The sequence below is a fragment of the Ischnura elegans genome, chromosome 6 (assembly GCF_921293095.1).
Source record: "Ischnura elegans chromosome 6, ioIscEleg1.1, whole genome shotgun sequence".
NCBI lineage: Eukaryota > Metazoa > Arthropoda > Insecta > Odonata > Coenagrionidae > Ischnura > Ischnura elegans.
Window position 1 is genome coordinate 114,984,206 of NC_060251.1, and position 25,536 is coordinate 115,009,741.

At 41.1% G+C, this 25,536-nt stretch overlaps 1 protein-coding gene across 2 annotated transcripts in view; it reads left to right on the forward strand.

The window, feature by feature from the left end:
- The window catches only part of LOC124161527 (corticotropin-releasing factor receptor 1-like), a 63,887-nt gene extending 38,590 nt beyond the window's left edge, over nucleotides 1–25,297 (forward strand). For both annotated transcript variants that reach the window (XM_046537881.1, XM_046537882.1), the window contains exons 3-10: nucleotides 4,142–4,264; nucleotides 6,493–6,661; nucleotides 9,606–9,732; nucleotides 12,978–13,149; nucleotides 15,855–15,988; nucleotides 18,337–18,422; nucleotides 19,695–19,875; nucleotides 22,108–25,297. In XM_046537881.1, the coding sequence (XP_046393837.1) occupies nucleotides 4,142–4,264; nucleotides 6,493–6,661; nucleotides 9,606–9,732; nucleotides 12,978–13,149; nucleotides 15,855–15,988; nucleotides 18,337–18,422; nucleotides 19,695–19,875; nucleotides 22,108–22,341 (1,226 nt within the window). In that variant the 3' untranslated portion in view covers nucleotides 22,342–25,297. The remainder of the gene's footprint in view (nucleotides 1–4,141; nucleotides 4,265–6,492; nucleotides 6,662–9,605; nucleotides 9,733–12,977; nucleotides 13,150–15,854; nucleotides 15,989–18,336; nucleotides 18,423–19,694; nucleotides 19,876–22,107) is intronic.
- The last annotated feature ends 239 nt before the right edge of the window (nucleotides 25,298–25,536 follow it).

Here is a 25,536-nt window from a genome sequence, read left to right on the forward strand (position 1 = left end):
GTACCTATACCATTTTTCCGAACTGATGGCGGCTGAGTGGAAAATAGAAACTAGCCAATGAGAAGCGCTGCCCCTTCCACCTCTCCTTTCTCCTCCATCCCCTACCCTTTCTTCCTCCGCTCCCCTCCATCCGGCCGACCGGCGTTGCCAGCCTTGTGAATAACGGTACTTTCGGGTGCGGCGGAAGATTCTCGGACGAACGCTGGCGATTCGATTTGGCAACACTGCTAGCTGGAGAGCGATCTGCACCGCACGGAGTTCGGACAGAGACTGCGGGCTCCTACACACTTTCTACTATCGCTCTCCTGTGATTGGCTAGAAGAGTGGGTCGGTTGCGAGCACGCTCAAGGTCAGCCGCCGTCAGTTCAGAAAAAGGGTATAGTACGTTCGCATGGCAGACTACTGTGAGCGTATTTTTTCTTCCTCCGTGCCATCCACTTTCGCAAAAGTACTTCGAAGAGTCCTTAATCCAGGACCCTTTTCTCGACGAGCTCACCCACGCAGGACCGTCTCTTCGACCTTACCAGCGGGGGGCCTCCCTCCCGAAAAGTGACCGCTCTGACTGCAACTTGAAAATCAATCAATCAATCCGATCATCAAAAAATGATTGTTTACATCGCACTCCTACCAATCAAGCAATCAAGTACGTATTTGAACCGTGTTTCTGCGATGAAAAATAACGATTTTGTTTACTTTGCTAAAAACGTGGCTGCGGACCACCGGAAAATGGCCGACCTGCTGCTGGACCTCGGTACCTCCTCTCGTCGCACCAATTTGCATAAGACGAACCCCGGGCGCGCGTGCGCATCCGCTTATATGCCGCCACCGCCCAATATGGACGACGCAGCATATAAACTTCAGCGCACGGCCCGCGAGGGCTCGTCGGCAAGGTTGGCGGCAGAAGGTACCCAGGTCCAGGTCACGTTATGTGACTTCATATTTTATTAGTATTTTCATATACATGTCCACTAATTCTGGGTTCATTTTGAATACAATGCCTTGGCCTTTTCTTAGACTGTACATGGCCACAGATGAGTCAACGAACATGTTTACAGATACATTAGTTAAAGACAGTGCATTTAGTAGATCAAAAACTTTGTCAAGGCCTACAATGGCCGCATAAACCTCCGCCACGTTGATTGATTCTGTTGGCGGTATTGCAAAGGATTGACTCAGGTCCCAATGAGGGACTACCACTCCACCTTGGTTAAGTGTCGCATCAGTGTAAACTTCAATTGGTTCACACGCTCGCACGTAGGGCGAGATCGGCCGATTTAGGGCGGGTATTTGTTGAATGAATTCGGTGTACAAGTGAATACCGCTAAATCTATTATGACATGTGTAAAGTGTTTGAAATATTTAGGTGTGTTTATTAATACTGATGAGGGTACTATCACCCTAACCTCTGGATCAAGAAAAAGAGTGTATTCCGTGATACCACTAGTGCCACGCTTGCGTGCTACTGACATACCAAAAGCCGCCGGATTTCTAGCATGGGTGTGCTGCGTGTTGCGTTGTCATAATAGATTTAGCGGTATTCACTTGTACACCGAATTCATTCAACAAATACCCGCCCTAAATCGGCCGATCTCGCCCTACGTGCGAGCGTGTGAACCAATTGAAGTTTACACTGATGCGACACTTAACCAAGGTGGAGTGGTAGTCCCTCATTGGGACCTGAGTCAATCCTTTGCAATACCGCCAACAGAATCAATCAACGTGGCGGAGGTTTATGCGGCCATTGTAGGCCTTGACAAAGTTTTTGATCTACTAAATGCACTGTCTTTAACTAATGTATCTGTAAACATGTTCGTTGACTCATCTGTGGCCATGTACAGTCTAAGAAAAGGCCAAGGCATTGTATTCAAAATGAACCCAGAATTAGTGGACATGTATATGAAAATACTAATAAAATATGAAGTCACATAACGTGACCTGGACCTGGGTACCTTCTGCCGCCAACCTTGCCGACGAGCCCTCGCGGGCCGTGCGCTGAAGTTTATATGCTGCGTCGTCCATATTGGGCGGTGGCGGCATATAAGCGGACGCGCACGCGCGCCCGGGGTTCGTCTTATGCAAATTGGTGCGACGAGAGGAGGTACCGAGGTCCAGCAGCAGGTCGGCCATTTTCCGGTGGTCCGCAGCCACGTTTTTAGCAAAGTAAACAAAATCGTTATTTTTCATCGCAGAAACACGGTTCAAATACGTACTTGATTGCTTGATTGGCGTGAGTGAGCTCCTTGATAATAGGGTTCCGAATTAGCGACCATTTGGAGGGTGTACCACGCCCATTATTGAAGTACCTGCTCCATGGGCCCACGAAACGCATTTTAACCTTTTCGCCGCATGTGAGGAGAAGGTTTTCGGATATTGAACAGCAACGAAAGGGTTAAACCTCCGATTTGAGAGCATTCAAACACTGGGCTCGTTTTTTATGACTTTTTTATGAACTCACTTTGCGCCATAACCATACTGTCAACAAAGAGTAGTGTTGATTTCTTAGATCTTTTCTTAAGTTCGTATGTTTCAATGTTCGTATGTTTCGTATGTTTCAACAAGAAAACCAATGTGTCCCAAGTAAAAGGAACGTATGCCTAAGTTGGGACATAACAAAAAAATAAAAATAAATTAAAAAGAATGGTGGGTTAAAAATTCCTTATTTTCACAGCGCAAGGATTCTTCAATGTTTAAGTTAACATGTACAGTTTGCGGTTATTTTCTACAGTATTTTTATTTATGTTAGAGCATGAAATCTGTCCCATGTATGGGCTACTGACTGTAATTCTTATTCAAAATTTGGACTATAATCACACATTAAAATGCCGCATGGATGAATCCCTTTTGCTGCCTTCGACTGAGGTAAACTTTTCAGACTTCAAACAAAAAGTAATTTCAAAAGGCAAATTAACATTACGGTTACGAAGATTTGCCACTGCCTAGAAAGACGGGCATTGGCATTTTTGACCTATAAAGTATTATAGCTTCATGAACATTTTCGGAAATCAATGCATCCAATCATTTGGTATATTATCGTGATGCAGAGTGAATTATGTCATGATGGAGGGTAAATAACTTGCTATCAAGAAAATTCCCGACACAAATGCAATTTTTAGCTGAACCCAAGATCTGGGATAATTAATTTTAGTGTTTCAGACAAGCCGCAAAAGGATGTACATTATAGGAGAATGGCATTGGAATGAAATAAACAGTTTCCGAATATTGTTCTTTATCCATTCTTTTGCGTGTAAATTGATCAGCCAATAAATACAGAAATAAATAGAAGGTAAATAGGGCCTCAATGAGAGGCTATTTAGGAGGACCAGTTACGACTCAAAATAAGCAATAGGTATAACATCAGTTGCAAAACGTCTACGGGTCATTACGAATTTTTCTTTTTATATTAGCATAGATACATTTGAACATAATTAGTCAAAGACAAATTAAATACAATTTTTCTCCTGGCAATACATGTATATGCAAATATCAAAGCGTGACCGCTCAAATTTCACGACGGAAGTATCATTTATTTCATAAATTGAGGCCGGCTTATAAAAAATAGCAATATATCAAAATTCCGCAAGTTTGTATGGGAAATCGCTCTCTTAAGTCCTCCCGAACACCACTTAACAACAGATGTTGATAGATAAAAAAAAGTAAACTGTGTTGTATTCCACACAGTATTTATTAAAAAGCTCAACCAGTTTCGACCTTATTATTAGGTCATTTAGTACCCTGTTTTTCAAAAGTTTTCCCCCCTGATTTTGGACCCCCCAAACAAATTCCTAGCTATGCCACTGGCCTGGGGGATTACCAAAAACCAGAATAAGCGCACTCGTTATGTACTCATCAGATGTTGAGAAGAGTTCTAAGAGATGTAGTAATATGGAGCTCTATGTCCATTATTGGACATCGATGAAACGTTGTTTGGCTGGCCCAATGGATGCTTCACAGATATCCATGTAACATTAATAGGATTAATATGGATACTAAACGGATTTCATATGTTAATGCCGGCAATGTTGTCTGGATGTTTTTGAGATATCGATTGCTGCTTGGGTAGTAATCCATAAATGTTAATAAAATAGTAATATTATCAGCTGTAATAATGCAGTAATAGATCGATTCATACGTCATCTTCCAGGAAAACGCTGTCCACCACAATGGGATGCGTGGTACTGCTGGCCGGACGGAGCGGCTCCAGGGACAGTTATCCCAGGCTCCTGCCCCGACTACATCTACACAAGCAAGCCGCCAGACTGTCAGCGTAAGTCATGAAAAGGGAAGGAATTCTGACCTTTCCGAGGGATAAATTATTCTGCGTGCACTGAGAAAAGAGCGCATTTGAAACTACCACAATGATCCAGGTTGAAACCCTCTCTTGTGTAGAATAACAGTTATCGTGGTCTCATAATAGGGTAGTTTCCTTCATCAAAGAAAACGAAAGGCATTGATTGCGATTTTTCCGGAGTTTTCCCAGCATACATACCTACTTAGCCGTGGCGTTTTCGCACGCTTGAAATTTTTCACTTTTTATTTAATCGCGAAAAATAGATATCGCCATTTAAAAATCTAAAAGCGTGATACACTTACTCCAGGAGTAATAATCTTTCGATTTAGGCAATAAAAAATTATAGGAAACCACCCTATTACCATAATCTCAGCTCGTGCTGCCAGATGCAGTCTAGCATTATAAAGCCAGAAGTTGGGTCACTGCTGACGGGATAATTTACCAGACAACGGCTTAGGGACCATTCAAGTGATACGCACAGCCAGGGCCGGCTAAAAGGCAAAATACTTACCCGGGCAAACTGCTTGCTGTTTTGTCGATCCCCTATCGGAAAGTTTGGTAAGGAATACCCCCGTTTGGTTGTCCCCCTAGCTGCGTCGCCCGGATTGCCCGGCCCTTAAGCCGGCCCTGCGAACAGCCATTGTCACACGGTCGATTTTTCCGCTAATGTATCTATTGAAAAAATCAATTACCATATAGAGTTGTAGATCTGACCAAATTACTTCCTGCCAAACTGTGTGGAAATCTAGTCGGTTCAAATTTTACTACAAGGTGTATTAAAATACAACCAGGGTCCTAGCTATTCCAACTATAATTATTTTTCCAAGTACTTAATTACTCCAATCGTCCTCGTTTTCTCAATTACTTAATAGGGTAGTTTCCTTCATCAAAGAAAACGAAAGGCATTGATTGGGATTCGTTACCCACCGTTAGTGTATTCATAATATACAAATTATTTGGTTTTAGAAATACCGGTTTAGACGAATGGGAATGGTCAATTTTATTGAAATTTTTCACTTTTCATTTAATCGTGAAAAATAGATATCGTCATTTAAAAATCTAAAAGCGTGAAATACGTACTCCTGAAGTAATAATCTTTCGATTTAGTCAATAAAAAAATAATAGGAGACCACCCTATTGCTCCAATGATTAAGAATTATTTTTCCAGGTACTTAAATTACTCCAGTCGTTCTCGTTTTCTCAAAACGAAACGACCCCTCACCAGCCCCCAACCTGAACGATTGAAATCCAAACATATATGGCGGTGAGCTTTACCCTCACCTATCCTCACCACAATCCTACTTGAATCATTGAGTGAGTGAGTGAATGAAAAGTGTGAATACATTTCAATCCGTCCGCGAGAAATTCAATCAACCTTCGTTACTTGGGAAAATAAATTCCCCAGGGCCGGGAAACGAATCGCAGACTAGTGGCTTTCCGGGCCAGACCGATAACTAGTGGGCTTTCCTAGGTCCTCAAAACCCGCAAGCATGAACGTAACGGTAAAAAAAAGTCGCGGGAGTTGAGGATTCTGCATAGCATGGTGGCCTGAATTAGCAATTCAGAGAGCCAATAGTCCGTGGATTAACTCCCGTTGCAGAGAATTATTTCCTTATGGATGCAAATATGACAAGATATTAGACCTTTACAAATGTACTCAATATTTTTTGTAATTTATCTGGCAAAGAAAATATACCTAAAAAAATACACTCGCGATTTTATCTAAAATATGCTGATATTTTTTACACGCTTGCTTCAGGACAACAGAGCATGCAAAGGAGAAGAACATACAAAACATTCATCTTCCCTGTTTATTTTTCAAAGGAAAAACATTTAATTTTTACCTCGGCTATCACTAACGTGAATAAATGATATTCATTTTTATGGCAGTATATTATTTCAAATTTTCCTGGAATAGCTTTTTTGATTTTTCTCTTCCTCTCGATCATTACTGTATGTTCTCATAATGTAATTGGTGTTCTGGGAGCCTCCTCTTCAATTTACTGCAAGGCTTGTTCATTTTAATTCTATCTACAAATTAGTGCATAGCATGATGTAACATGGCATAACATGTCACCTATTTTTATATAATTATTTATTTTCATCGTTTGAGCAGATATTTTTACGTGCACTTGTAATTGCCCTAATGGGGAAACCGTTAGCAGAGATAAGCTTCGTTCATTCACCATATTTCTTTTTGCCAGACTACCACCACAAGGAGTGTTTCGAGAATGGGACCTGGAGGGAACACACCGACTACTCGACCTGCTCCGTCTCACCAGGAATCTCAACGAGAGTTATCTATCACGTGGCTGTCCTTGGCATTTCGCTGATATCCGCCATTCCCGCACTCGTCATATTCTTCAGCTACAGGTAAGCCGCTCATGTAGCCATGATTTTAATACATCCTTAATTGTCGAGCATAAAGGCTTGTTTACACGTTTACATTAACTTGTACGTGTTAATGTAAAAGTGTGACTTTGTCCTAAAACTTTTGTGACGGTACATCATCCACAGCCTTCCTCTGCCTTTCCTCCATTCCGCCTGCCCTTCAACGATTATCCCACTGAAATGAATGAACTGTAGACTTCTTATAGCAGTGATAAACTCATGGTTACAAAAATCCCTCATAAATGGTCACCTTTTTCACCAGAAGTTATTCTGAACTACTACGCTAAACTATGAAATATTCTTAAATTAAATTTACGGTTGTATCACTTTCTACTTAATGCTAACAAGACCATTTTTTTTAACCCGCTCTTACTTTGTCATCATCGAGAAAGCAACTCCAAAATTAAACGCACTTTAACAGGTGGAAACCTTTTATTAATGAATTACTTAAACTTTGCTTTCCCATAAAAATTTATATCAAATATTTAAATCGGCGGGTTAACGTCCTCGACTGCCAAACAAGAGGTCGCGGGTTCGAGTCCCGCCTTGGTAGGTTTCCCCTGTCCAGGGCATGGTTGTCCGTGAGCGTTTACTAGTTAAAGGTGTTTAATACCCCGATGTAAAATGGTCTTTATATCCAATATGAACTGTATTCGGTGATTTGAAAATAAATAGATAAATAAATAAACACCGTGCAAATATTTATGAGAAGGAAATATTACAGTGATATACATGGAGCAGATTTTTACAGCAGTAAGCATAGAGCAGACTTATCTTACAGAATTATTTTACATATTTACTTTACACAGTCATGTTGTAAAACGATTTCATGTACATTTTGAAATATAGTTTCAATATCATCATACTCAAACAACCATATTTTAACTTTTTTAATAATATAATTTTCCCTTTTTATATTCATCCGGTAGTAGGTTAAATATTTTTGGAGCTAAATACAGAAAACATCTCTGGAATGTAGTCATATGAGGCCTTGGGGGTAAAAGAACTGATGGTATGCTGAGGCTCCACTCAAACTGCCAAGGCAATGTATAACATAAGTTTACCGCTTCGCAAGTAAATTGTTTGAACACTTTGTAAACGTAAATACCTTGACACTAGGAATGCCCGGCTGGGTCAAATTGACCCAATTAGAGAATATTAATGTTGATAATTTTGAAATGAAGAAACATTTTAGACTCATATTTCGTGATTTTTAATAAGTTTGGTTTACCACTGTGCAAAAGCTAGGCATGATATATTTAGTTTATCTACTTTTTATCATCACTCACACCTGCTGTGCCCGGATGGGTCATTTTGACCCAGACTATAAAATTTATATGAACCCTTTCTACTGATCCTCTTTTATATTCATTGTAACTGTGTGTTTTATGCTGAATTTGTTGTCAAAATACATATCTATTTTTTTTATCCTGACACCATTCATATTCATTGTACCTCCCAAACACATCAGAGGAAAAGTGATATAGGTATTTACAAAGTTGTGGAAGCTTGTTTCCCATAACACGATAGAGATTGTTGAACAACTAAAATTCTAATATTTTTCGCCTAATTAAATTTTCTAATGCCTTCCCAAATGCTTTATAAACAATATTATTAAAAATACTAGGAAGAAATTAAATATTTTAAGTAAATTATGCAAACCTGGTCATATTGGGTCAAATAGACCCACTCGGGCATAAAAGGGTGTAAGGAATTGTCTGTCATTCTAGTGTTAAGGGTAGAATATTTAATTCGCGAAAAACTGGCAGGGTAGAATATTCCCGAGCAGTTTTCCGATGTCCACTGCGCATTTCCAAGACTCCTTCCATTTCAGGCTGACGCACTCTGGGAAGACTTCATAAAAGATGCACTGACAATGAAATAGATGTTGAGCGATGCAATCCGGTATTTGTACGATAAAACCATCTGAAGAGGCTTGCCTTAATTGGGTAAAAGTTTAACGAAGGTAATGGTTTCCGACGTAACTCTGTGCTACCATCCCTCAAGTTTTTAAGTTTACCTCAAGTATCACCATTCCAGTATTTAAGATGGTGCACTAATGTATTCCTCACCAGAACATCGACGTTAACCGTCGAAACCGTGGTCATGATTCAATTTTAAAAAATTCTGTGGAAAAACAAAGTTTATGATACACGTTCAAAAATTTCAGAAATTCCACAAAGTATCGCACGAAACCATCGACTTTTTTATAAAATAATAATCTTAAGAAACAATAGGGTAGTTTCTTTCATCAAAGAAAACGAAAGGTATTGATTGTGATTCGTTACCCACCATTAGTGTATTCATAATAAACAAATTACTTGGTTTTAGAAATCCCAAATTTAGACGAATGGCAATGGTCAATTTTATCCTCATTTGAAAAAGGCCAGATTGGCGCCCATGCGATGCCACTCCGCGTGACGTCACAGGGACCTAGTTTCTATACCAGTAGATAGGAGATACATCGTCTGAGATTACCAATGCATGCATGAGGCACAGAGCTCAAGGAAAAATCTCTTAATAATCGACTATTAAAACTGCCTATGGTCGGATAGTTTCCTTCCTTTGATAAGGTGTTAATAATCCTTATTTAAGCCCAGCGCTACCAGCCAGCAGGGTACTCGGCTACCTGCTAGCATCCTGCGATGTATTAGCGCTCAAAGCCTCGCCCCAAGGTCACCTCACACATCGACAGCGGGAACCAGAACGACGTCACACGGTCTTTTCCCGGCATTCATACTTAGCCGTTGCGTTTTCGCGCGCTTGAAAATCTTCACTTTTCATTTAATCGCGAAAAATAGATTTCGTCATTTAAAAATCTAAAAGCATGAAATGCGTACTTCAGGAGTAATAATCTTTCGCTTTAGGCAATAAAAAAATAATAGGAACCACCCTATTGTCTCTCTCTCTCTCTCTCTGTCCACAGGAAGCTCCGAGTCCTTCGAGTAGCGCTTCATCGGAGCCTCATCATGGCGATCGCAGCCAGGAACTTGTTCACCATCCTCTCGAGCACGTTCATCATCCTAGCGGAGCTGCACGCGGATGCGGGCCACGTAAGTACCCACGCACGCAACACTACTATATTACCGTATTCTACCGATTAAGGTAGGTTTCCATGGAGTACTAAAGAAGTGATCTGGGAGCCTCCCTTTCCTTCCAGCGCTGCCTTCTTCAATTCACTGTAAGGCCTACTCCCTTTCAATCTATCTAAAAACCCTATTCTTTTCCTTCTCCTCCCTCGTTTCCCTAACATTCTACCCTCTCACACAATTTTCAACATCCCCTCCCTTCTAAGTATTCGCTCCATCCATATATTCTGTCTCCTCCGCATCTCATCTAAAAGCTGCCTCTCCTCACCCACCATGTCCAGCACTTCGTCGTTCCTTTTCCTCTCCGTCCATTTCACCTTCTCCATTCTTCTCCATAACCACATCTCGAATGCCTCCAATCTTCTCTCGTCTTCTTTCCTCAGTGTCCACGTTTCCGCACCGTAGAGCGCTACACTCCAAATCAAACTCTTCACTAACCTTTTCTTTAAACTCTTACATAACGATCCTCTCAGAAGCTCCTTCCTGTTCATGAACGCCTCCTTTGCTAATGCAATTCTCTTCCCAATGTCCTTACTACTGTATCCGTTTTCCTCTAACGTACTGCCTAAATAGTTGAATTGCTCAACCTGCTCAAGTTTTTCACCATCCACTTTTATCTTATGTCTCAGATTCCTCACTCGTGATGCTTTACAAAACCTCATAACCTTAGCAACACTACTACTGGCCAATATTACTTTCAGCTGATCGGAATTATTCCGATTGGCTTTAATTCCAGAACGGTCCATTCCGAATCCCGAAATTTCTTTCATGTGAAAATTTTCACTCCGACACCTCTCTCCTCATTTTCACTCCGACTTAGTGGAATAATTAATAGACCAGAGCAATCGATGTTTTCATATCGAAATAGAGTAATGCCACCTGTCTACCTTAAAAGACCATTATCAGTCAAAATGGGGAACATAAACAATTTTTTCAAAGTACTAGAATAAGAAGGTCCCTATCTCAAATGTACTCACCGAAAATTTCGCGGAAGAATAATGTTTTTTTAGCTGAGTTATGAGTCTTACAAAATTAATCATCTTCGGCTGCTTGAAAACACGACGTCATCGGAGCGTGACGTCACGAGACGGAATCCACTGATGAGAGACTGAGGAAGTGGATAGAAAATCGGTCTATGCAAATATGCTCAAACGCAAATATGGCGAAAGTAATTGCTGTTTTGACGTCAATCAGCAGATTGTGAATATGTTGGGTTGCCAAGACGTTATTGAAACAAATGAAGGGGATTGTTTGGTGAGATTTGGAAGGAATCACTATTTTTCAGAAAATCAGCCGCTATATGGAAGTCAACCAAATATAAACTGTCGCATTGCGCTTTCTTAAATCCCTAATAAGTCAACTTCTCCTTTGATGAACTACTACAAAGCTCGTTGATGATTTTTACTTCGGTATCTTACAATCAAGACTCTGCCCTTCTACTCTCTTAGCGAAGTGAATGGTGTACCTACCGTGCGATGACGTCAGATGACGTTTCAGGTCATGTGACACCAAGCGATATTCTATCACTTTTAATAAGCATTTAATGACGTTTGGGTTGTGCTAGGAGAGTTTTGGCTTATATATTTGGACTCGTGAGAAAATTGTCCATTCAATAAGACTAACAAGCATGATGAACAAATTTCATGCATGTTCCCCATTTCGGGATAAGCGTTTATATCACATTTGTAACGGTAACGCGTGTTTTATTCCGGAAATCACTGCACTACACTTTACGTCTGGTCATTTTGACGTTTCAGTTAGCGCATTTATGCATTTGATAACCCATATTACATTTTGAATGGAAATAAACGGCATAAATGCCATTCCGAGTGGCGTGTGGTAGGTCAGGGCAGGGGAATCAGGAGCGCCGTGACCCCTGTTCATTTTTTAACTTTTTTTGTGAAATATTTGAAAAAAATTTACCCAGTTCTATTTATAAAAAAGAAAATGTTTATATTTTAACAAAGCAATCAATTAATTTCATTATAAACGAAGAATTTCATTTAAAATAATTACTACATTGTTGAATAAAAATTAAACCAAGTTTTTCCACATGATTTTTTGTGGAAAAACATAGTTTAATTTTCAATCAATGTGAGTAAATTCCATAAAGTATAGTCTCAAACCATCAACTTAATTACTACCTGTCAAATTCACGGGCAATGGCCCCTCTAGATCAGGGGTCTTCAATTTACTAGGCCACGAAGGCCACATTCCAAGTTCCGAATCGCCCCGCGTGCCGGATAGCAAATTTGCGGATGACTGAAGTATTCGATACCAACGTCTACTGAAGAATCCAGAGGCGTATTTCTTATTTACGAACAGTTGAAGGCGACTTTGACGTGCAGTACAACGCTGCAATACTCCTAGCGGCGTCTCACTGACTTAAACGAGCGAGAATCGCTTGCTACTTGAAACGAGTGCGTGGGCCGGATGAAAGCCCTCCGCAGGCAGTATTTTGGAGACCCCTGCTCAAGATAGTCATACAACCCCGTCATTCTAGTGTTAAGAGATCGTCTCAGCAATAAAAATGCAGTGTGTATCTGATGCAATCTAACTATTTGATCGTTGGATTATTCTTCCTCATAGGATAATCCTCCAAAGTCGTAAGAATAGCTGTGGCTGATGCCTGGTTTCGCTGGTGGTAGGACCCGCCTGCCTTTGTGACGGTGCGGGATTCCTCGTCCCATCCCTTCCTTCCCTATCCCGCCCAAAGGAGTCGTCGTCGGGCTCCCATCGCGGCGGCGCCTCCTTCCTTTCTCCTTCCTGTCCTCCCCTTCTGCGGTGCAGAGGTTAAAAGCCTCGAGCGTATTCGAGAATCCAGACCAGGGAGACGCCAACTATCGGCCGAATTCGAAAGTAGAGCTTCGAGGGAACCAACGGAGGCTATGCATTTACCGCAGGTTGATCAAGCATTGGTATTGTTCGGTATTTTCTGATTTCCTTAATTTTTTGTGGACACTAAGCTATCATTACGTCGTAAGCAATATATTTTATCCATTAATATTGTGTATGAGGATTTTAAGTTGCTTTTCATTGCTACAATGCGTCACTCTACTGTGACGTTTGTAGTATAGAAACCACGTTGCGAAATGATAGGCATTGTAGGTTGTATTCAGTTTTCTCTCGATAAATATTTAGTATCAAGTTCTGATAATTTCGTAAGTAACTGTTTGTCCGATGCACTGCTTTCATTTGTTTCCACACAGGGAGTGATGGAGGAGAACGGAGTTCCGTGTCGCGTGCTGGCGTTCATGGAGCGGCTCTCGGCAAACGCGGTATTCGCTCTGATGCTGCTCGAAGGCCTCTACCTGCACCGGCTCATCGCGGGAGCCCTACGATCCGACACCTGCCCCACTCCCGCCATCGTCGTCGCCGTAGGCAAGTAATTCGACCGCGGAAAAACACAAACATCACCATGACAACTGTGGATTCCCCAAGTGGGCCAACAAATTCTTAGCAACCACAAACTTTGACCTTCAGTTAGCGCTAGCATATTTTTTAAACAAGGACTGTATTACATGGTTTGGCAAGGCCGTTTTACACGATACACGGAATTGCACAATCTGACGTACGTGCGGAGGCGCAATCAAAATTGCGTCGTGTAAAGCGGTCAATTGCTAGAACACATGCGAGAATGGGTGGATGCGAGACGGCAAAACAGCCCCTGTTCTAATTTCGTTCATGCATTCGCGCAATTCCACGCCATTTTAGAAATTAATGCAGCTCTAACCTGCGCGATTCCGTGCCCCGTGCAAAATGCTTGCATGCTTTCTGCGTCAGTTTCAAACCACTTCAAGCTGGCCTGATGATGGCCTACGAGTATCGTCGCTATCATCGTGGTGATAAAGGCGTCGACCTGGCATAAGTCCAAACTGATCTAACAAGATTACTTCCCATTTCATGATGCGGTAACTGTAACCACGAATATATTTGGTTCGTATTTCACCACATTCAGGTGTAAAATATAAACAGGTTTCCAGTTATTCTAAGTAGAATTTTAAGAACTGATGCGTAGTGGACATCCACGGTAAATTAAAATTGATTCAAGAAAGTCTCCACTAGCGTCGCTGACGCCTGAGCGACCCGAAATTCGCGGAGAAGCAGACTGTAATTGCGGCTCAAAAACGAAAAGGACGCGTTGGCTTGAGCACGGGTAATCTAGAAAATAACCAACGTTCGAGTGAGGCGCAAGAAGCAGTGGGAATAGCGCCATCATATTGACATCGACGCGAGCAGTATATCAGTGCGCTTCCAACTGCACTAGGCGGATCATCCAACGTTCGCGCGTTGTTCATTTATAGCCTAAAAACAAGAGTGCCATAGTGGAAAGTCCCGCCAGGTGTGAAGTGCGTGGTGTTATACGATTTATTTGGGCACAAAAAATCAATCAGCAGCCGAAATTCATCGTGAATCTTGCGCGGTTTATGGCCATAACATTATGAGTGAAGGTGTAGTCCGTCAGTTGGTACGATTGTTTAAAAATGGAAGAACAACTCGACTCAACGGTTTCAGCGGTTCGACGATGACGGAGAGCTTCAAAACGCAGTGACAGGTATGCTCCATTCACAGGCGGCAGATTTAAATGAAGAGTGAATTTTAAAGACCGTTAAATGATATAACACGTGCTTGAATCTATTTTGCGACTATGTGCGCCAAAAATGAAGTAAAGTTTTAGTTTGAAGATGTAGATAATAAAATTGTCCTTACTTCACTGGTTTAATTTTCATTTCAAAATGGCGGTTACTTCCTGAATTTCCCTCGTAATTAGCGCAGCAGTTACGAAGGGAAACATAAAAACCATGGAAAAACTGATGGAAACGCCCCCAGAACACGACAAAGGGACAAGTTTCTAGCACAAATCAAGAAGAATACGGGGAAGAAAAGCCTCAGGAAGGTTAAAGAATTAGATTGGGTTAGGGATAAATGGAGAACTGCCGTATTTCAACCTTATCATTGCATTACTATATGATGTAATATTAGGTTGAGAAACGGAAAATATTTATCTTCATCCTGTTAAATAATTAACCAAAGTAGTATCCTTATCCTGTATTGCAGGCAACCCTAAACATACAAACCTTTATCCTTGTTGCAGGCAACCCATCTTACGCTGTCATTTTTAATGTCGTCTCATTGTTAACCGGATGTATTATTTCGTTGAGGGACGTATGGACGGTAAAATATTATTGTTTATTTAATGTAAAATTGCCCTATAATTGAGTAAAATCCATTAAATTCTTAATTATTTCTACTGGAGTGCTGTCTTGACTTTATTATTTGTCCACGTTGTTCAATTGTTATATTCGCATGGTGATGAATGCGATTGAGCAGCTTTATTTGCACGCAGAAATTTGGAAAATACGGCTGATTGAAGTAAATCCGTGATTTAAACGTAAATTACTTTCTATCGAAGTTTAATTATCAACATTTGCCAAGAACGTTCTCCAATATATCAACATCGTTAAACTCCTTTTCGATTTTTTAATCGTCATAAATCAACTATTAACTACTTACATTCAAATCGCTAGCGCGATTACACTTCCTTCGAATTTCACAATTCCATTATCATTTCAACATTAATTAGTTTCAATTCAAGGTTACGACTTTTCGACCATTCTCTACGATATAGCAAATGTAATGACTGCAGCATCTCGCGGCGAGTATTAGCATAATAGATTACGTTATCACACATCGAAAAGTTATACTACACTTTCCCCACAACTTTACCATAATACGAGTACTTTAACATGATATTATCTATTGGCGAAGCGAAGTACTTTGCCTTGAACTGCTTCCATTTTATGTTTTCGTTGGTTGTTATTGTTATTTCAAAGACTCCGCAGACGACGCATTCTCGGACAGAGATGTGTCGAAGGATTCCATTGGCTCTTCAGATTTCCCAGTGATGCCAACCTCGCGCGCTCGTACCTATATGATACGCGCGATGACGGTGGCTTACATGATCACACGATACAGCGGAACGTGATAGGAGAACGTGATGGTCATCTTTCGCCGTCGTCGCTGTAACATTTACATAATCGAGGTGCTGGTCTCCCCTAATGATTCGCGTTTTCCTTTCGTTCCAGCTCTCACATTCGCGCCAGCCATCGCGTGGGCCGCTGTCATGGCGACGCTCCAAGACTCCAACTGCTGGAGCGTCGACACAGATGGATCTGGCTACCAGTGGATAAATGACGCCCCGAGAATCGCTATGATTGCTGTGAGTGGACTGCCACTGATCCGCATTCCCTACACCCACTTAACGATTCGGAATCGATGGAATCCGAGCAAAAAATATGAGAGATGAAAGTGATTCCATGACAAAAAAAATAATAAATATTAAATAGGATAATTGGTGGTGCTAATATAGAGTTGGAGTGAGCATGCTAAGCTTTAATTTTAATTTATAATTAAGATATCTTTCACAGCAACAAGGAGAAAATTATCCGAGAAACGCATTATACAGGCACTTAGCTGGGAATTTACTTTGGGGGTTGATTGGGTAGCTTGCGGATGAAAAGTTAGAAGAGAGTTTCTATTTTTCATTCGTCCGACCACGCCTTGAATATGCAGCGAACAGTGGCGCAGCGAGGGGGGTGGGGGTTTTGGGGGAAAACCCCCCTCCGCCCCCAGAGCTAAGAGAAATTTTTAAGCTAAATCCATTTTACTTAATTGCATTAATATTATTTATAGAATGGTGTAAGGATTTATAAAATATCCCTCAGAAAGCCGCAAAACTCACTATTTATCCTAATTTTTTTCTGGGGAGGGCCCCCTCACCTCCCGATTACCCTGGCTGGCATGCCATACCCCCCAGTATTACTTGCTCCTAAAATCCCTCCTAGCCTCAATTCCTAGCTGCGCCTCTGTCAGCGATATTATGGGATATGGGACCAAATTCAAAACTTTTTGGTCGGACAACTCGGGTCGCGACTAGCGCGACCACGACCACTACCTGTGGCACACGACCAGTTTTAGCATTGCAGCAAATGGAGCGACGCGCACTAGGCCAAGTGCGACTCGTTGGTCGGACCCGAGTCGTCCACTCAAAATTTTTGAATTTGGTCGTCCCCGACTCAGCGGTCGTTGCGCCCAGAAATTACACACATTCTAATGGCGCGCCGCGCACTGACTCCGGCTTCATTCCGACCCGACCACACGAACTGAGCAAGTGGACAGTGAATGTGTTTTGCTATCGTGGTTGTGGTCGTACTCTGGTCGGAAGGTGTGCGACAGGGATCGGTCGTGGTCGTGGTCGCGCTAGTGCGCGCCTGCACTTAGGCACTATATAAGCGCCTTCAGGCGCCTCAATCGCCTCAATGCACGGCTATCCGACGTCGCACGAATCTGAAAATATTTTTTTCTCGCAGAGCACTCAATTCGCACTTTTTGAGACCACGAATTCTTAAATCGGATCATTTTCGAAAAACAAGCGCCGGCCTACAGTCACACGCTTATTGAGGCGTCTATAGCCGGTTAGTATGTAGGTGTATACTCTTTTCAATTTCCATTCTTCGTAAAATCACAAATTTCATTAAATATGCCATAAATTCCGCTTGAACAGGGCAGAAATTTAGAACCACAAAAGGTTTACACTGAAATGACCGTGGTTGTAAAGGCTACGGTCTCCGGCGGTGAAATTCACGTGAATTGCCATGAGAAAAAATTCTCCTGGGCCTGGAATCGAACCACGGACCTTTTGGCTTTCAGGACCACTTTCCGTTTACGGCTTCGAAGAAGTTCTTTCTCCCACGCGTAGCCATCTTGGATGGAACTTTAAGGAACTGGCATCTAGTATCATGAGGCACAGAATGATTGCCATGGAACAGAAACCTGGGTGGCGTAGTGGTCTGCGCAGTGGCACGAAAAGCCGAAGGTTCGTGGATCGATTCCCGGTTCAGGGAAATATTTTCTGGATACAATTCATGTGAGTGCTATAAGTTAAACGCAGATACACCCCAACAGTGGCACAGCTAGGAATCAAGGCTAGGGGGGGTTTTAGGCGCAACTAATACTTACGGGTGTGTGGGTATTGCATACTTATCAGGGTAAGCAGGAGTTGCGGGGGCACTACCCCAGAAAATTTTAAGATAAATGGTCCAAAATGACTAGTTCTACCGCTTTATGAGAGATATTTCATTAATCCTTACACTATTCTATAAGTAATACTAATCCATTAAGTAAAATGGATTAAACTTAAAAATATCTCTGAGCTCTGGGGGGGGGGGGGGGGGTTATCCCCCAAAACCTCCCCCCTCGCTGCACCACTGCACCCCAATGACTGCAAGGCTGATCTAGACACTCAAATACATTTAGGGCCAGTTTTATAATGTCTAGTTAGCGCTAATCATAAGATGATGAAACCTTCAACTTTACCAGGCAGTGGCTGAAAGTTGAGGTTAGCTTGAATTCGCACATTATACAGAAGGTAACCAGAAGTTTCGAAGGTAAAGTTGAAGGCTGCATCATCTTATGGTTAGCGCTAACCATGAAGTATAAAACCGGTTCATAGAAGACTAAAAAAACGTCGGGGAAGCATTTTTACCGGCTTCTTTCTTTTCTCCACAGATCAACACGGTCCTCCTTGTGGACATAGCAAGGGTCATGCTGACGAAACTACGCACGTCGAAATCGGCCAATGCCGGAAAACTAAGGTAAGCAGCACAATCAGTAAATAAATTGCGTTGCAACAATTGACGTGGCGCTAAACAATCGTCTCAAACATGGGCGCGGAGCGTTGTCATGGATCCATGTGTGCCGTTGAAGAATTGGGGGGGGGGGTTCTAGAAAATCTATTTTTGGAAGGCTTCAAAAACGAAATAATAAGTTAAATAAATTATTTAATATAAATTATTCGAGTAGTTTTCCGGAATTTCAATAGTAGCCGCAATGCAGTTGTTGCAAGTTCACAACAATGTCCTTTTTCATATCAAAACCATAAGATCTTAAATTACTTAAATTCCTTAACTTGTAAAATCATTTAAGGAAATACCATTTTCCAAGTCTAAACTGACTGCCATTATAAAAAATTCAAAACTTCTATAGCTGTAAATCATTTTTCAGTAGTTCGTTGTTCATGATATCAATTATTTTAAAATAATCCCGAACATATAAAATTATTCTCCCCCCTCGAAATAGCACTAAATCTCAACTAATTTCTGATTTCAATCCAGGGTCCAAGTGCGAGAACACCTTTGTTCTTCGTTTTAAATGTTAAAGGAATGATGCTTTCCATCATGGCCGCTGTTCTGTGGCTGAAGCAGTTTCCTTATTTCTTTATCGACGCAAATATTCGTCAATCGTCGCAATTCTGTACTGTATCGTTATACTGCTCCGTTATTTACTCCACTGCCAGTCCCTCCAACCTTAAAATTCTTGAACGCCCAGTTAATTTTATTTATTTCAGTAGTCCAACACCGTGTTCCTCACCTCCGTAATTCTTCTCGCTCTGAAGTAATGTCTGCCCTACCATTGGTCCCACTACCCTCCCGTATGAATTTCCATGATATTTCCTTCATTTACAATGCCTTAAATTGCAAGTTCCGATCCTCAGAGATGCTGTCTTTCTTTTCACTCCACATTCCCACCCGTTCCTTCCGTAAAAACCAACTACTACACCAACCTAAATTCCGTCTTTATCTCCTTCAGAGATCACTTTTTTACAGACCCCCTACCTCTTTCAATACCATTTCGAGTACTCACCCTTCCCTGGATCTTTCAATGCCCATCAGATCATTCAAGAGGCAGCTTCGAGAAGCCATCTACTGAATCCCTTTTTTTTTTCTTTTTTATATCCTTTTCATTGTTTTTTTTATAGTTTATATTTGTTAAAGCTGCAGATTTTATGTTTTGTATTCAATTTAAAGGCCATTTTGGCTGTGTTTGAATAATTTAATAAATAAATAAATAAAAATTCATTCCCACAGAATGACGGCGAAAGCGACGCTGTTTCTGATGCCTCTGTTCGGAGTTCAGCTCCTCTTCACCGTGGCCAGGCCGAACACGAGGGACTGCGTGGCGGAGCAAGTCTATTACTTTTTCGCGTACACAACGGACGGATTGCAAGGCTTTTTCGTCGTCCTCATCTACTGCTTCCTCAACAAGGAGGTAAGATATAAAAAATGTATTAATGCCTCTAAAATTGATTTAAAATATTTGTATATTTCTTCGATTATTCAGTATTTTTACATTTGGAGGGCTTAGAAACATATTGTTGTAAGACAAAAATAAGTTCCTGCACAGAAGTTGAAAGTTGCCCAGGGCCAAGGTCGGTAAAGGACGCTGGACAACAGCGTTGTTAAAAACTTTTAAGGAGCCGATATTTCTACTATATGACGTTCCCTCATTGAGATAAACTATCACTAGAATTATTAAGACTTACGTTGAATATATAAATATTTACAAAGTACAATTGCAGGCAAAAAATACTTATAATAATGTCACTAGCTAACCTCACAAAGTGCGATGTTATTGTAGATTTCCATTTGTTTCTTCTGCAATCTATCGACCACATAGCCCTTCTTTTAGGATCAGAAGGAAAATTAAATATTCTTACTCCGTTTTTCGTGGAATTGGAGCAATGCGGAGCGCTACAGCACACAATTTTTTTAAATTAATTCACATGCCCTATGTAAACACATTGTAAACAACAGATAGGCGGGAACCAAGATGGTCAAACCGTAATGCAATATGGGAGCGAGACACGACCTGTCCTTTACGGACCTTGCCTAGGGCTACTAGTATGTGCTGCTACCAGGCAGTTCCAAGTCTAACAATGACTTACACCACTATATTTCTAGGCAGATCGACTATTTTGGAGCTGGTTACCATGGGTATCTCAAAATAAACAAAAATTGATTTACACCAGTATGTTCCTCAGCCCTCCATTTATATACAGCAAGTTGTTTACAATTTTCGTCGTTTTCCTTTGAATTCTGCTTCCATTTCTCTCTTTTATGACATATCTTTCCTTCATTACTCTTGTTTCCATTTCTCTCTGCACTCCCTGTCTCCAATTCCATTCTTGGTCTTCCTACTTTCAGTTTTTCCTGGAGGTTTCTTACACAATATTTGCTTGCGCCATGTGTCATCCATCCTTTTAACATAACTAAATGAGAGTAATGGCTTCCTTTCCACCTCGTTGACTTATATCCTTCTCCAATTCCTTCACCTACGCTATTGCATTATTTTTAACTTTATCAAGTCTACTCCATCTGCAACGATCCTTATCATATAATCTATCCCAGTCTTCAAAAACCTGTTTGTTTTTTATCATTGGCGTCCCATACCTCTGTTCTATATGCTATCACACTTTCTACCATTGTTTTATACATATTATACTTACTTACGTTATTCTGCCAATAAGTTTGTCCCATACAATATAATGTAGATTGCTTTTATGATAGTTCTTCCCTTCGTAATTCTGTTGTTGATCATTTAGTTACTACTTCCACTTCTATCCGATAACACTCAATAATTTTTACATGAATACCTCGATATATTCAAATACAATTAAATTCACATGTTCCTTAAAGATCACCAAAAGGAAATATTACATAAATTTTAAAATTTCATTGGTCCCACCAGACCCTCCCGGTTCACCGGAACACCCCCCCCCCTCCCCCCGTTTCATTTGGAGTGTTCAGTAGTCCCTAAACTCCCGGCAGGATTACTGCCCCTCCCAACATTAAACTCAAGACTACGCTCATAGTCGTAGACATGGGCGAATACAGGATTTTTTCTGAGGGGGGCACTACGGTCTGACAGGCAAACGATCTTATCATACTAGAGATTTAAAAAAAAAGATTCAATTATTACTGTAGTCTACCTAATATTCCATTTATTTTAAAATTAAAGGTATTAATATAAAATTAAATTATTGAGGCTCCGTAATACACATTACAAAACGGGCTCAATGATAACTGTATAATTATTTTCCATTTCTTAGGCGTCTGGGGGGGCGCGTGTCCCCCCTAAATCCAGCTTAGGTCGCAGACCCCTAATACATGACCTCTCATGCATCCGCAGGGACGCCGACTTGCAAAAAATATTGGTGGGGCCCAAACCGGGGATCTTGCCCCGGGAAATTTTATAAGTAGTGAGTTTTAAGTTTTTTAAGCATTTTAGAAACGTCATATGATCAACATTAGAACCCTGATAACTCAAATCTCGATATCTGGACACTACGGGGAAAATCGGAAAGCCTGACATTTTTTTCTTCTCACCCTTAACGATTTTTCGAGGGGGCTCGGGCCCCCTCAGGCCCCATGGAGTCGGCGCCACTGTGCATCCGCCTCCGGATCAGTAATCATTTAAGATATCTTCGCCATCTTTTTTTAGGTGAGGGAGTTGCTGGCACGCAGCTGGAGGGTCTGGTCGGATAAAACGGGAATCCGGGACAACATGACCAGTGCGGGCGTCACATCCAGGAGAGCCACTTTGCTGACCACCTTGCCAGTTCCAAACGGATCTTCGGCGGCGCGCAATTCCTTGGCACCGGCGAAGTCGGAGGGGAGCGACCCTAGCGCCACCACGGCGAGATCGTTGGCCGACAGGAGGGAGTCACACGTCTGAGACAACTAACTGCACGACATTGGATGGATCGATTACGATTGATATTCCCGGAGATCAACGCGACAATTGGGGAGTTATTTATACATAGGTTGAGAGGGGCATGCAAAATCACAGGGAGAGAAAATAATATTGAAGCGGCGAGTGCTACCCTGTTATTTGTGGTTCAGTCAGGCAGTGTGGGATTCAGGGCCAAATATTGGGATACGCTCAAAATGAATACGCATACCGACCATAAAATTACACCATATTACCGAGGAGGCAAAGGGTCTTATACATCTACTCGTTTACTTTTCCGTATCGGGGGAGAAGGAGTCCATGTACTTGTTGCTGACCCTGGATTTAGGAACATCTGGGACGTGCGGAATTTTTGGAATTTTCCAAAAAAGAAAGACATTTTTCGACGACGTGTAATGTGGTCAAAGCCCCCATTGTTGCCTTGTATTAATCCGTTCTGAGAAGTATGTAATTAACTATAAAATATTCTAGACACTTTTTCATAGAAAACAAAGTTTTTCCAGCTGTTATAATTTTGGCCGGCGATATGTCTATAAATATAACTTCATTTTCCTGAATTGCTCCTCAGCGAAATTTTTGGGCTATAATTCCTTCAACGTCACGACTGAACTTCCAGGAAACTAAAAATTCCTTCTGGTGCACCTAAATCGCCACTGTTGAGTGATAAGACAAATGCACAACTCAACGAAAGAAAAAGACAGAACTTCCGAAAATCGAGGCGGAAATCCTTCCCGCCTGATGTCCCCTGCCCTGTGATGATCTCCACGTGGCTTACAACGCCATCACCCACACCACGCTCGACGAAAACTGTTACGAGTGCCAAAAACAGGAAACTGTGGCTATGCGTCGCGGCGTTCCAACGAAGCATTGGTACTTGGGTTAACAGCGGACTACTATTTGAATGAGAAGCATTCCCCATTTTACGTTTAATTTGAGATAATTACAGAGGAAAAGTAACTCATTAAACAATCAGCTTCACAAGAATCAGCACTATTCCATGCAAGGCACAACAGTGTGGTGAAATCAGAAAAGGCCAATCGGTCGAGTTAAATGCCCTAACCAAGCTGTTACGACGTGCGGTATAAATAATACCTTGATGAACAGAGTATGAACAACCACAGTAATCAATGGTGAGCTACTGTTACATAATCTAACTTTAAATCAAATAAAAATATTTTATTGATTCGTTTTGATGTTTCAAGCTACGACGAATAAGTGATTGGAGAACAAAGATTTACACTTATGAGTTAGGAAATTCTACTTTGGAAAAATTTGCACTATCGTTTTCAATGACATAAAGACACCCAACTGTCCCATTTGACTTATGGGGCCAGGTCGGTGAATACTTGGAAGGTTGGCACAAGAGGTAACCTGCATACTTTGCCTTTAGCTTTCGTCCGTATCCACTATTGTTCAGAAAGTGAAATAAGAGAAAAATCCTAAACTTGGTGAAAATTAAACAAATATGACCATTCGATTAAAGTAGATTGTTACCAGCATTTCGAATATTCATAGCTCTAGACCCCCATCACTTCGGCCTTCGCCCAGAATAAGTGAACACTCGCTACACGCCATATGAACATTCACAGCGCCCGCCAAGTGCCTGGCGTGAGTCGCAAAAAATTATGGAGAATAAACGCTTATGATTGAGGAAATTCTACCGCGGCAAAATGTGTGCTATCTTTTTCAATAATGAGTACGCACCCATCTGTCCCATTTTACTTCTAGAGACCAAATCTAATGACCATTGGAATGGAGCCTATTTTGGACCTCACAAGGAGCTCCGGAGTACATATAAACACCCTTTACCCACAAAAGACTCAAATTTGACTGCATTCATCGCTTATCACATCCAATGCACAGAATAATAATATGTTGTAAATTCTATATAACGTCGACATCGAATATTCCCATTCCACTGGGTTTCCACTACTAGCAGATAATTTTCCAATACAAAGTCACTTTAAATCCACAGTGTCATTGAAAAAAGTTGCATCTCAACTTATGTAAACATATTCCTCTTCATAAAAGTGTCATTGCAGCTTGATAGAGACAAATTCGCGCTCGAGAGAAATGGTGCGCACCACTAACAGATGCACATCAATCGCTTAGACGTCTCGCGTCATTGCAATGAATACTATATTGATTACTTACCTGAAACGTCTTCATAAGCTGTTGCAGTGGCCAAAAGGAACAATACCGTGGCAGTAGCCAGCGACATTAATTTCTTCCACGCAGGATCTTGAAGCACCCCAGAGCAGAATTGCAGGTGGAGCTTTGATTATAAAAGAAGACAAGCGAAAAGAAAATTGACGGGGGGTAAATACTAATGTATTCCTAAAATAATAGATATTTATTTGCAGTACCTACTCGTATTTTTGTAAACTAATGAATGGTAAAACTTTAATATTCATGGGTAAAATCACGAATACAGGGATACATTTATAACCGTATTTCTCTGTTGCAATTCGAGTGGAGACAGCAAAAAATTAATAGCTATGGATAGAAATAACAATAGATGCGTCCATATAGACGGGCTATTAAAAATCGCGTCATCACATTGTGCACTTACTAAATAAAACGGAAAGGAACAAAAATGATATAAATGGAAACAAAAAACAAGTTAGTTATGAAATATCTACAAATTCGAATTACAGTTTTTAACACACTCACATCGTAGAATCAAGTTATAAGATCATAATTGTGGAATTTTCCCTTCGCAGAAAGCTTAATTACGTAAGGCGTGATTTTACTCCATCAGTACGCACAATGTGCAATACAAAATAACTATTGTTTACCAGTGCGTCGAACAAATGTGCCATCAGACTAATTTCGTATTTTCTTAATCCTCGTGGGGATTTTAGAGCTGAGACAGTTAAAGGAGGCCATGTCTGAGACCATGGGAGTACCCAGCGAGGGGCAGGAGGGGGCAGCTGCCCCCCACCCCTAGAAGCAAAAATCGCAAATGTCTTTAAGGAAAATAATATTTTTTCAAGCAAATTATTTTAAAAACTAATAAAGATATGTAACAGCTTTCTTAAAATGTTATTTTAATTCACCTTTTCCATGCTTAAATCTTACCTACAACTTTAACAACCATGGCTTACCCCTCCCCCTCCCCCCCCCCCCCTAGTTTTGATCCTGGGTACGCCCTAGGCTGAAACGAAGTCTTTCCACCGC